This window comes from Molothrus aeneus, chromosome 2, assembly GCF_037042795.1.
Source record: "Molothrus aeneus isolate 106 chromosome 2, BPBGC_Maene_1.0, whole genome shotgun sequence".
Classification (NCBI taxonomy): Eukaryota; Metazoa; Chordata; class Aves; order Passeriformes; family Icteridae; genus Molothrus; species Molothrus aeneus.
In genome coordinates this window covers 35,174,069-35,187,390 of record NC_089647.1, presented here as the reverse complement: position 1 = coordinate 35,187,390, position 13,322 = coordinate 35,174,069, and the positions used below count along the sequence as shown (strand labels likewise).

Below are 13,322 nucleotides of genomic sequence, written 5' to 3'. Positions count from 1 at the left end.
GTGCAGTTACAATGTGGGGTACACTTCTCAGAAGCTTCCAAAGGCCACGTTGCAGGCCCCAGATATTACTGCACCAGGCTGGTCAGCTCATGAAGGCCAAATAGTGTAACTGGTCAGCTCTTCAGCCTCCAGGGATTTTGTCTGAGATATTGTATATCCCCGCCCAGGCCCTTGCTCAGATGAGCACCTGAGTATTTACCCATCATAGATCAGCTAAAAAAGGAACTGCTGCAAGTCAGTTAGGAGGGTATTTGTTCCAAGTGCCAACAGAGAAGCCAGAGAACCAGTGGTGGGAAGGAACTGTCCACTGACTTGGTGAAGTTTATGTAATTAGACACTAAGCACCACATGTAAAGCAAAGTGGGGTCACCAGGCCCCAGGCTGACCCTCAGGCTCTGTGCTTTGAGCTAGATCCCCAGGACATACAAATGTCTATGGTTCAAGCATGGTTCACCATGTCACTGAACATTGTTCCTTGTTCAATGACATGGTGTTATGGTCTCCTGGGAGGGTTCGCCTTCTGAAAGTCTCACTTTGCCCTCACAATGGAAAAGTAAGATGGATTGGCCCCTCAAAAGCTTTCATAGGTTGAGTTTTCCACCTATCAGTGATTGTTTTTAAGGAAATCAGTTGTATTTTTATTCAAGCCAATAGATTTTTGCAGTACATGAGCAAACATTTTGTGTTTGTTTGTAAAATTACATTTTGCAAACCATTTGTCTGGTTTCAGACATGCATTTTATGCCTTTATGGGGACCAAAATCAATCTGTAGACAAAGGAACCCTTGACATCAGTGCCAAGCAATATTCCTTAGGAGATCTAATACTTGTTCCTCAGCCAGGCACAAATTTGGCAGGCCCTATTTGGAAACCAAGCCCTCTTTGGCCTCCCTGAGCACAGCTAGTGGAATGTGCCCTCCTAGTAATAGGACACCCATCTCACAACTCCAGAGCTGCCTAGTCCTCACCCAGCTCATTATCAGCGTGATGGTTGTGTCTTGTCTTATTTAACTTTGTATCACAAAGGGATTTTAAGAAATCTATTGCCAGTGCACCCATACGAAAAAATGAGCTCTATTTTTAATGATCAGATTCCTAGCGCCAACTTTTGCGCTTATAAAAAAACTACCTCTCAATCTTGTTTTAAAACATAGGATTTAGTAATAAATGTGCATTAAAAGTAAGGAGAAGTTGGTGTATTTTTTATTCTGGCAAGGAAATTTCCTTTGTTTATTAAAGTATACAGCAATCTCCTTGAAATGTCCCTACATCTGATACTGCAGCATACTGAGTTGCTTTGCTGCTTGATAAAGCCATTTCCTAGGGAATGTCAGCTCCACAAGGCTACACATACGAAACCTCATTAGAATAAGTCTTCCCTGCATGATCACCTTCCGATGAGAGTCCTGTAAATTTATCAGCCACACACCTGAAATTGCTTTCAACATGGAGCTGCACCTCACTGTTTGCCAGAGATCTGACCTTGGATAAAAACTTATTTGGAATCCTTTCTTGGCTCACATAACAAAACACTGCTTACATCTTTCTTATGCTCAATGATCAGCATCAGTTTTGTACAACAAAGTTTACTAAATAAAACACGTAATGCCAGGGGTGTTACTGACAGAAAGGAAGACAGATTAATGCACTTTTTCAACCACCTATGGACTATCAGAATTCAGATACAGCAGGCAAAAGACAGAAGGGTTGTAATATCTGTAGGAAAACAAAGTTATTCTCAGAACAAAAAAAGACATAGAAGTGCTGAAGTACAGAAAGGCACAGAGAATCCAAAAGTAGTGGAAAAGGTAAGCGGGAACAAGAGTTTCTCCTGATTAAACCAGTTACTGGAAAATGTCTCCACCTAGAAGTGAAGGTGAGGCGAGAAAGAGAATGTTAACTGCCCATATTTTATTATGTCACAAATTTCAGATTGTTTTTGCATGCAAAATTCCCCAGGGATCAGGCTCCTCCTTGGACAGAAACCTAGTAAGTTGCTTCCTTTTCTTAAGATTTATATGTACTATCCCAACATGTACCAGAAGTAATCTTCTTCCTCCTGGCCTGTTATCAAGTTATGCTTCCCAGTCTGCTGTAGCCCCTCTAAGTCCCCATGTGTTGTGTTGGCAGCATCCATCCAATACAGCACCAATTTACACACTAATGTGGCCAGTATGGCTGAGCCACAGACTCAGCTACAGCAGGAGGAACTCAGTGGTTTAAGTCCAGAAGTATAAGCCAGTCACTTCTCTCTTCCTCAGAACTCTTCTTTGCATTCTATTCACAGCAGGTGGAAGAGAAATACATGCCACACAAATTTAGATACAGGTGGAGGAATTTTCTTAGTGCTGATGACCAACACTAATGCTGATTTTTCAGAAGCTGTAGGAGAATCTGAGGATGTGACCTTCTCCATTCAAAAATGGTGCTCTAAAAAGACCAAATAAATTTTGTTCAATATCTCAGAGCTTTTCCAGTGTATGTAAGAGCATCTTGGTTCAGCTACCAGTAACATTTAAGGACCTTTTGAGGTGAGAAAGAAGCAATTATTCTGTCTTTCTGACATTCAAGGACAGCATACAACAATACAAAAACCAAAGTTTTGTCTAGTGACTTCAGGAATGGCAAGAAAATTAGATTATATTAATTTCAGTGACAATTGGATTATTTTCAGTTTATATTGACATTTTTCTCAGTCTCTGTGTATTCCAAATATGCTGACTATTTGATTTTCTTAATTAGATTCCCATGAAAATAGGAGCTTAACTATTTACACCTCTTGAAATGTTTTCTTTGCCATTCAAGGGTGAGAGTATATATCAGAAATATTTATTTTTTTCTATAGCCACAAAAATGCTTTCACCAAATAAAGTACAGTAAAGCCAGGATAACAGGGTGATTTTACTGCCCATCTGGAAGTGACAGATAAGAGACGGTTTATCCAAAAAACCCTTGGATGAAAAAGACTGAAAAATGTGTGTGGTAGGGTCTGAGCCTCAGTTGTCTCATAAGACTGGATTCTGCCCCTCACTCAAGCAAAAGGTGATTCATCTCTTGCCTGAAATATTTTCAAAAGGTAACTGCTTGCTCCCATCAGGCTGCTTTCTTGTATTCCCTCTTGCAAAAATGTTGCAGCCATGGGTGATTTCAGCAATTGTCTGACGCAGGTCAGAACACAATCTAGTCTGTGCTGACATTGATTTTTCTGCTGAAATATTACTAGGACCTTGCTTTTTGATCATAATTGTTAAGGCTATAATTGAGGCTGAGGGTAGGAGAACACAATTTTCATGTGGTTATTTCTAGAGTTCTAAATGCACATCAGCAGAGATGTCCTGTTTTCTGTGCCCCTTATTTCTCTTTCCTTTTTATTTCTTACTCCAAAGGAAATATAACCATTGCCATAAGTCACTTTCACTCTATTCCTCTTGGAAAAGGTGTATGTGGATGAGTTAAGGGTTCAGCTGGCAATATTATGACCAGGGTCTCGTTTTCTGCTCCGTTGGTTCTGGGTTTGCACACTTTTCTTTCCCCAATTGCTTGTTCCAGATAGAGTGTGAACTTCAGCTTCCAGTCCAACATGAGCCACACAGCACTTCTGGCTCAAGTGAGCTCATTCAATATTGTGAGCTCAACAAGCAGCACTTGGAGTCTCCCTGGCTGGATGAAGAGGAACTCACCAACAAAGCCAGAAGGATCCACTTGTAATTGTGCCTTATGTTATGGAAAGTTTGCATTTGGAACAAAACATTTACAACACACAGAGCCAGCACTTTCTAGTGAAACTTAAATCAAACCAGTAGAGCTGGCATAAGGATAGACCTGATTGTTGTAATTCATCAGTTGTTCCCGTCATTCTGCATACTTGTGTAATTAAGGAATAATTTCCCATATGGTTGCAAAGTAACTTTAATGTGCTATTCTAAGATTCATGGCTTTACCTCTTACTGCAATACACAGCTAAATCCACATATTCCAGTTACTGGGGAGTCAAGTGCCTGAGCTGCAGGTGCTCCAGCTTTCATGGTTTAAGATGTGAGCAGCCCCAAATCCTGTCCTGCAGAGGTGTCAGGATACACACATGCCCAGTCATCAGCTGCCTCTGTTGCCTGTGCAAAGCCACCTTTGCTGATAGTTTCAGTAACGAGTGCCAGTCTGGGTGCTGCAGCATGCAGCTGCTTTTGTAACAAGTTCAAAAGGTCCCACCAGAGTAGGGCAAATGATTGGTGACTACAGTAATTTACTATAGCACCAGAGCAAAGTTCTGACATGTTAATGTCCTCTCTCCCTTCAGATGGTCCTGATTCCATGTGAAGGTCAGGGGCCTGATATGTACCCCAGGACTTCGGAGAGTGTAATCCTCTGCTTGGATAATGTTGGGGTTGAAAAAATAAACAAATTATAAAAGCTACCCCATCAGCTTTATGGAAATTTTTATTCTGATGCTGACGGTTTTGCATCTCAGCTTTCCATATATGTGGAAGCCTAAATAACTAATCAAGAGATCCCTCTCCCATCTTTTGGAACTATAAAAAGAGAAAAATTTAGAAGCATTGATAGAAAATATTTAATTTCATAACATAAATAGACTTTGAATAATTAGTGCTAAATAACAAGAGAAAAATTTAGAAGCCTTGATATAAAATATTTGATTTCATAACATAAATAGACTTTAAATAATTAGTGTTAGATACCATATGAAGACACATTCATTATTAAAATGTGGTTACATTGTTGTTTGCATTTCAACCTTGAAATCTGGACTTCTGATAATCTTGGAAGGATGTCTGAAAAATTACCAAGGAAACCAAGTCTATTTTAACAGGTCAAACTTGCTGACCAGGATGCCAAATCCAACTAAAAAATATTTAGAACATACTAAACTAGGAGCAATTTTCTTCCAGTTTTATTCTCCATGTGCAGATTCAGTGAGCTTTAGTTCATGATGTTAACTTAAGAGAAGTTATTGAATTACCTTCACTTTTCAGTCTCAATCTTACTCACAATCCCTATTCTGTCAACTTTACCTTTGAAAATAGTTTAGTTCTGTATTTTATATTGGTTACCAAGGAAGGGATTTCTCAGTGCTAAGCTAATGCAGTTTTACGGATGCTGAAGGCATCTTCTAGGTGTCAAGGTTGTAATAACAAATTAAAACCATGCTAAGAATCAAATCCACAGAAAATATGGTCTATAATATTATGCTTTATATCTGTAAACTCTTCTTCCAGATGAACTAATTTTAATGTAATATGAAAGATCAGAAATAAGGTACAAATTTTCCTCTACAGAAAGAGGACAGTATACTAATAGACCTACTAATTTTCCTATGGCACTGGTCAGGCCTTCAAGAGCATTTCTTCTCCTTGTTCGTGGCAAAATTTTGTCTATCCATGAAGTAGCTAGAGGCTTTTCCAAAATATCAAAAACTACTTTTTTTCTCAGAAGATCCTTAGACATCCTTATCTGTATTTTCTTGGTGATTTTTGGGGGTCCTTCAAGGAAACCTTTCCCTAGCATGTTAAATGGAATTCTGATTTTTTTCTATCTGCTCATCTTGCTATTCACATGTGTATCTGGTGTCTTGCTCCACACTGGTTATCTTTCTGGCCAGCAGAGCATAATTACAATTTTATGCCAATTTTGCTGAACTCCAGGCACCCTTAAACACAGAACAACTCAACACCTGCTCCAAATTGGACTGGGTCCAAAGAGCCTTTCCACAAGCCACAGACCATCTTAGTGCCTCAGCATGCTAAGGTACCACGGGACAAGACTGGGCACCATAGGACAAGACTACTGGCTTTCTTCTACCTGTTTCTGAGCCAGCTAGGAGAGAAAATTTTCCAGGTGCTTGGAGATGTTGACAAAGTGTAAGAGATAGGCTGTGGGGCATGGTCATGGCCATTGACAAGAATGAGTTCTTTTTTTGTGGTACCATTTTTCAGCTTTTGTCTTGGTATTGTCCAGGTCATCAATCTAACACGAACACTCACAGTGCTGTTTTCCCATCTTTCTTTTACTTGATCTAGTTGTCCTTCTCTGAAAAGTGGAATTGACAGAAACCATTACCTGCAAAATTATTATATGAAAACTTCACTAATCATTGTTTCATGAAGATGATCCAGTCTTTAAATCTTAATTGAGAAATAAATCATTGCCAAGTTTAGCAATCTCCTTGTAAAGTATACTCAGTGATGGGAAAAATATGACAAGTTTTCAACTCTTTTCTCAGGTATTTCATCAAGAAAATGTAAAAAAGAGTAATAAAGCAAGGAGGGCATGAAATAGTCTGAAACTAATGAGAAACATTTGGTTATGATTCACCTCTGTTACAAAGTTAGAAATGAGGCAAAAATTTAGCCCCTATATCATTGTCTGCATGCAAAGGCCAGCTGCCAGATAAAGACCTTTTTTCTTCAAATCTCCTGTCAAGAATATGTAGCAGTGTTATAAGCTGGAAACTATTTCTTTCCACAAAATATTAGTTAAATCTTGCTAAAATCAGAAATAGATTTGGAAGTCACTGATTTATAAAACTTCCTGGGGAAAAACCGACAATAGGATAGCTGCACACAAGAGAGGATTCCTTCTTGTTTTCACCCTTTTCCCGTACTCTCACTTGTGTAAAATGCTGATTTTTATGATGTGATTACTGTGCTACTTTAAACTTGAAAAAGTCAGAAAGAAATACAATGTCTCCCTCACACTTAATACTAAATAAGAAAACCCATAAAACCAGCAAGAGTTAAAAAGGCATTATCAACCAGTGCAGTGAAAATGTTTCATGAAAATTTAATGTCTTTTGTATGTTTAGATGTGGTAATAATTTTATTAATGCAAGAGAAAGCTTTTCACATCAAAGCAGGCAAGTATGGATAGGAAATTAATCTGTATTCAGTAAGGAGCCCAACTGTCTTACAATAAAGTGACTGCAAATTTGTATACTTTAATGCACTAATGTCAAGACTCATTGACCCCAGTCCTACTGAGTTTTCCACTCTCTTCAAGAACACAGAAGTATCTGCCTTGTACTTTTGCCACCTGACTGAAGGTATTATATCTTCAAAAATATTATTTCTGTAGGCATACAGAATGCAAAGATTTGGAGAAGAAAGGAGTTAGGCCTAATATCTAACCATACTGTTTCATGATTTTTGCCACTAAGAATGTTAGTGGCACATTTGGAAAACTCTAAACCCAACATAAAATATGGGAAAAAGCATACAATAGATTTCCCATGTAGAAATTCCCAAATTATAGTCATGATATCTACATTTACTCCTGCTCATCAACACATTGAGATGCCAGGTTGCCTAATTAATTGAAATTTCTTGGCATCCAAATATCCAGCAGACAGTCCTAACTACCCTGACTGCAGAAAATGCAGATGTGAGCACATGGCACTCCATCTTCACAGGGTGAAGTGCCTTGTTACAAGCCACAAGTCAGAATGACACTCCCCTACATGACATAACCAGGAGACAGCAACATGATTACAAAAACCACAATATTTTGAATTAATTTAGATTTTGCAACCAAGCTTAACACATGTATAGGAGAGACACATGTAATGGAGAAATGCATTTTTTCCATTCCATCATCCACTCCCTGCTATCCTGCCCCGGCTGGCAATGTCACTGTTTTCAGGAAGTTACACTCCAGAACATCAAGATCCTCTCCTTTGTTATTACTGGGTCCAGCTGAGAAGGATTTCATTTTCCCCATAGCAGCCCTCACAGTGCTGGGCTTTGCAGTGGTAGCTAGAGACACGTTGATAACACAGCAGTCATTTTTCCAGGCTATCACTTCAACATTCCTCCCTCACCAGTATGCCGGGTACGAGCAAGATCTTGTGAAGGGGCACAGCCAGGACAGCTGACCCAAACTGACCAAAAGGATATCCTGTACCATATGATGTCTGCTCAGCAATAAAACCTAAGAGAAAGGTGTGGTTGTGTGTATTTTTCGTTTTGACATTTTTGTTCTGGAGAAACTGCTACATTTACTGAAGCCCTGCTTCCCAGGAAGTGCTGGTGTATCACCTGCTGATGGGAAGTAGAGAACAATTCTTTTGCTGGTAGTCACTGGTATGATATACTCTGGTGCCACAGGACACAGAACCCATCTGCATCTTGCGTGAAAGTCATGAAAACAAGCAAGGTCAAAGGACCTGAACAGGAGATTCAGTTTTTTGGAAATAAAATGCAAGGATGGATGCTTATGGCTGTAGTCAGCAACAAAACAACTATGTTTGCCTAGAAATCCTGGAAGAGACCACAGACTGGCCAGAATGCAAAAATATCTATCCAGCCTTGACAGTGCATACACAAAGGAGGGAAGAAGAAGGGATGCCAGCAATAAGTTTTCTGAGTTTTTTACTCCTGTCTGTTGATCTGTTCACTGTAGAATTAAAAGCCTTTTTGACTTGCTATGACCAAAGTGCATAGAATGATTTACTAAAACCTATACAAAACTGAAAAACAAGTGTCCTTAAATGGGTTACACTGCTAATTCAGCTGTGTTGCTAATTTATTTACTTCAATTTTATTTCACAAGTTAGATTAGGTTTTAATTTTTCAGAAATTTCAGAAGGATGAATGTCAGAAAAAGAAGTGAGTACAGTGTGCGATTCCAAATTACCTATTACTTAAAACTCCAATTCTAGAAAATTTTTGTTAGAAAAAGGTAGCAAATCTGAGAAACTTTCTCTTTTTTTTGACAGTCAGAATTTGCAAGATTTCTCTCCACAATCATTAAGCAAATACCAATATCCTTCATGGTGTACAGTATAATTAGTAGGATTGACATCTAGTCCTTTATGTGCAAATAGCATGCAGAAAACTCTGAAGCACTTTATACTGAAGTAGTGCAACTTGCTGCAGAAATTTGTTCACAAATTCCTATATTTCATAGAATTTAAAGAGCAAATTTGCACTGTAAGAGGTGACTTATCTTAATCAGCCTGGTCATGTTCTATTCCAGATAAAGTGTACTACTGAAAAAAGCTGTCATTGAAATGTACTTATTGTGCCATTATACTGACATTATTTTAACACAATCTGAGCCTACACTCCACACAATGACAGCTTCCTCAAAAACAAAAAAGAGAAATACCAGGAAAACCTCTAAGTACCATTAAAGAATCACACATCTACATACTTCAGTTTACCTTTCTCTTTTTCTTCTTCTGCAGGTTGTGACCTCATCCCAGTCCAGTATCTCAGATGGGGCGATCCTGAACCAATTGCAGCTGTAGTTTTTGCATGCCTGGGTCTGTTGGCCACACTGTTTGTTACAATCGTGTTCATAATGTACCGTGACACTCCAGTGGTCAAATCATCCAGCCGAGAACTTTGCTACATCATTCTGGCCGGCATCTGCCTGGGTTACTTGTGCACTTTCTGTCTAATTGCAAAACCTCAACAGATTTACTGTTACCTTCAGCGAATTGGCATCGGCCTCTCACCGGCTATGAGCTATTCTGCTCTTGTAACTAAAACCAACCGCATTGCAAGAATCCTGGCTGGAAGCAAGAAGAAAATCTGTACAAAGAAACCTAGGTTTATGAGTGCCTGCGCCCAGCTGGTTATTGCATTTATCTTGATATGTATACAGTTAGGTATCATAGTTGCCCTCTTTATAATGGAGCCACCAGATATAATGCATGATTACCCAAGCATCCGAGAGGTCTACCTGATTTGTAACACCACCAACTTGGGTGTTGTGACTCCCCTTGGATATAATGGGTTATTAATTTTGAGCTGCACCTTTTATGCATTTAAGACAAGAAACGTCCCAGCTAATTTCAACGAAGCAAAATATATTGCCTTCACCATGTATACTACCTGCATCATTTGGCTGGCTTTTGTGCCAATATATTTTGGAAGCAATTACAAGATAATCACCATGTGTTTCTCAGTGAGTCTGAGCGCCACGGTGGCCCTTGGCTGCATGTTTGTGCCCAAGGTGTACATCATCCTCGCCAAGCCAGAGAGGAATGTGCGCAGTGCGTTCACCACGTCAACAGTAGTCCGCATGCACGTAGGCGATGGAAAGTCCTCTTCAGCCGCCAGCCGCTCCAGCAGCCTGGTGAACCTGTGGAAAAGAAGGGGATCATCTGGGGAAACGCTTAGGTAAAGTTTTCTAATGTGGGAGTTTGGGGAAGCAATTGTCATCTTCTGAGAGTTACTAAGAGTGGAAGGACACAGGGAAGTGTGCTAATTTCCTTTGCCTCTGCACTGGGAGTGGAGTGAGTCCTCTGTCCCACATCTCCAAGTTTTGGGTTTGATTTAGTCAAAATGCTGTGCAAAAACTATTGACAAAGCAATGGGAAAACAAAGTTGGAAGTGCTGGGTGTGACAACTGTGTATGAATCTAGGGAGAAAAACAAGATTGAGGGAGTAAAAAAACCCAAGAGAAGAAATACAACTCAATCCCTTGTCCTGAATGGACCCATTTATTATCTCTTTCCCTTAAATGAACATCTTAGTGTCTGTATGTTGCCTCTAGTGACAATAGTAAGACAACAGGGTTGCTGCTAGAGTTCCATAATCGAGGTGGAGTGTTAAACACAAGAGTCATCATGAGCAGCCACTCTAAGGGATCTGAGGATTTGTTATGTATGGCTCTTCTGTTACACCTTTTATCTCCTGTTCCCTTGATTTTCCTTTCTTATACTATCTCTTCCTAATTTCTTTCTTTTTGTCCTCACCTATCTTCTCTTCCTTGCCTTTTTTTGTAAACATTTTCCTAATGCTGACAAATTCAGCTGCTCATGGGCCCCGCTCTGTCTACCTTCCCTGCCATTGAACAGATACTCCCTTATATTTCTTTGTTTCTTCCTAATATATTATTTGAATTCAGCAATCATGAAGACAACTTTATGTTCAATGTATAAAAATTATCTTAAGTGAACACTAAATAGAAAGGAGAGCTCTGGAGTGAAAACTGCCCTGCTCCATAAACAGAACCTGCACTGTGTACTTGCCCAGTAGTTGGTTTTCATCCTTTGATCCTTTTACTTTTGGTATGGATGCTATGAGAATGATTTAGGTTATTTAACTGCAGGCATTAACAAAAAAATCTGTTGATATGAGACTGCAAAGAAGCAAATTACACAAATTCTGTCATTCCTCAGCTATGTATGTCTAGCCTGGAAGTGACTGTCTTGGGAATTACTTCAATCCAAAAGAGCTTTGAGAGTGCCCAGTATGTGTGTGTAGGGATGAGAATAGCAGCAGAAAGCTGATACATTGACATATTTCCCTGGATAAAAAGAACTTGTACTTTGCATTTGAAACTTGGAGAAAAACTTATATGTCATCAGCAGCGTTCATCAATGCACAAAACTGGAGCAAAGAAGATCCTCCTAATTCATGCATCTGAATCCTCAGCCAATTAAGCTGTGATGGTGCCCCTGAATTTAGTAGGGCTCAGTTAGTGTGTGCCTGAAGGGTCAAGGCATCCAAGAGCAAAATGATTCCATCAATCCTGGGAAATTCTCTCTAGTCAATACCAATTCAATTACATGAGAGAGAGTCCTAAAAGGTGATAAGTACATTTAAAATGGTGCTCAGGACTTCACCTAGGTCTGGTATAATCTCCAAGAAAGTACAGAAAACCACTGTCAGCTTCAATTCCATTTAGTGTAGAAAATGAGCAAACAGAGTTCCACCCTTTTACTTGATAATTAAATATTTCTTTGAAAAAAAAATCTGGTTACACAAAGCAATAGTTTTCAAGGTATTAGTACAATGCTCAAAAGATTATTTTGAAAGTTATTCAAGTAAACACCAAAGTATTCAGAATCAAAGGAAATATGCACTAGAACTTCATGGCATCATTTAAATAGCTCAGAGGGGTTTTATTTAAAAGAGAGTGAGTCACTGTTGAATTTAAAAGAAATATGCTATTTAAGTCACCAGTGCATAGAGGGGCCTTTATCATTAGCATTTTGCTTCTTGACACTAATTTATAGCACAGTGTAGCATTGCATCAAATCATTGTCAAACAGATAATGCCAACACTCCATTCAGAGCTTTCACATCAGCCACAAAATGACAGATAACAAGACTGCTTTTGCCTAAATAAAGCAATGCATCTGTTACAGTCCTAAATGACTTTTTGCATGGGGTGTTCTTCAATTAAGAAAACCCAGGCAAGCTGTGGTTGTGTGTTGGAATGAATCTTCACATACTGAAATATGTAGAAGGAGAGAGTAAAACTATTCATTGCCCAGTGAAATGAAAACCATTTCATGTAGGCTATTGTGATTCAGCAGTACTCACCAAAAGATATTCTGCCCTCATTTAAGGTGAGGTTAACAAACCTGACATTATCAGAAGTGACTTCACAAAGGAGAGTACTACAGAGCTGGAGTCAAAGCCCTATAACTGGTGTAGAGAGGCATCTGGAATTTCTGATTCCAGTCATCTTACCAGTTGGTTTCATAGTGACTAGGAAGGCCAAAAGTACATTGAGTAAATCTTGCCTTAGGGTACCAGGAATTATTGTCACATATGCTACACAGCCTTTTTGCAAGGGCCAAAAGTACAGGGCTAATTTATCCTCTCGTCACTCTCAGATAACTCACTATTCCATGCAAGATAAAGGCTGTATATTTCTGCTACAAGAGCTGCTATTAGGATATTTCTAGTCAGGACTGTACATCAAAGGGTCTCAGTCATGTTACCCTGACCTGGATAATAGTGCAGATGTTCAAAAGCTCCTCTTGGCTTTTTATTATCATTACCTTGGATTTCGCACAAAAAATTAACCACTAGTTGTTTATGTCTTCTGGAAGGTGTCTTTAAATGGCACACATGCTCCATTTTCCAAGCTTCACACTCATCTCCCCACAACTACCTGAAGAACAGCAAGATTTCTTGCCTTTAAAGCAAGTAATAAACTGTTCTGAGTAACCAGCCAAGTATTAAAAACCTCCCTAAATACTGTCTTTCACAAATATATGTGCTATTTAACTCTTTAAAGTCCTACCAGTATTTTTCTCAAAAGAGAGAAGCCTACAGATGTCCAGTACCTGCCAAAAGTACCCTCCTGAAACAAAACAAGACTGCTTATCATCGTCTTAGTCTGTAACTAAGCCAGAAGGTTGAGCAGCACTTTCAATCTACAACCTAGGCAGGTAGCTATGATCACTCTAAAGGAAAGAATCATCACCAGCTCAGCCAGATAATGTTAGGTATACTCAAGATACATTGGCTGTGCTTTGTGCCTAATTATTCCATACAGCTGTGAACAGCACAATACTAGACAACAGAATAACTATGCACATAAATTTCTGCACCTTATCATAGACA

The 13,322-nt window shown here is 39.1% G+C and overlaps 1 protein-coding gene across 4 annotated transcripts in view; it reads left to right on the top strand.

Moving 5' to 3' along the window:
- GRM5 (glutamate metabotropic receptor 5) overlaps nt 1-13,322 on the top strand; it is a 245,452-nt gene that overhangs the window by 206,715 nt on the left and 25,415 nt on the right. For all 4 annotated transcript variants that reach the window (XM_066544701.1, XM_066544700.1, XM_066544702.1 and 1 more), the window contains one exon: nt 9,197-10,136. In XM_066544701.1, the coding sequence (XP_066400798.1) occupies nt 9,197-10,136 (940 nt within the window). The remainder of the gene's footprint in view (nt 1-9,196; nt 10,137-13,322) is intronic.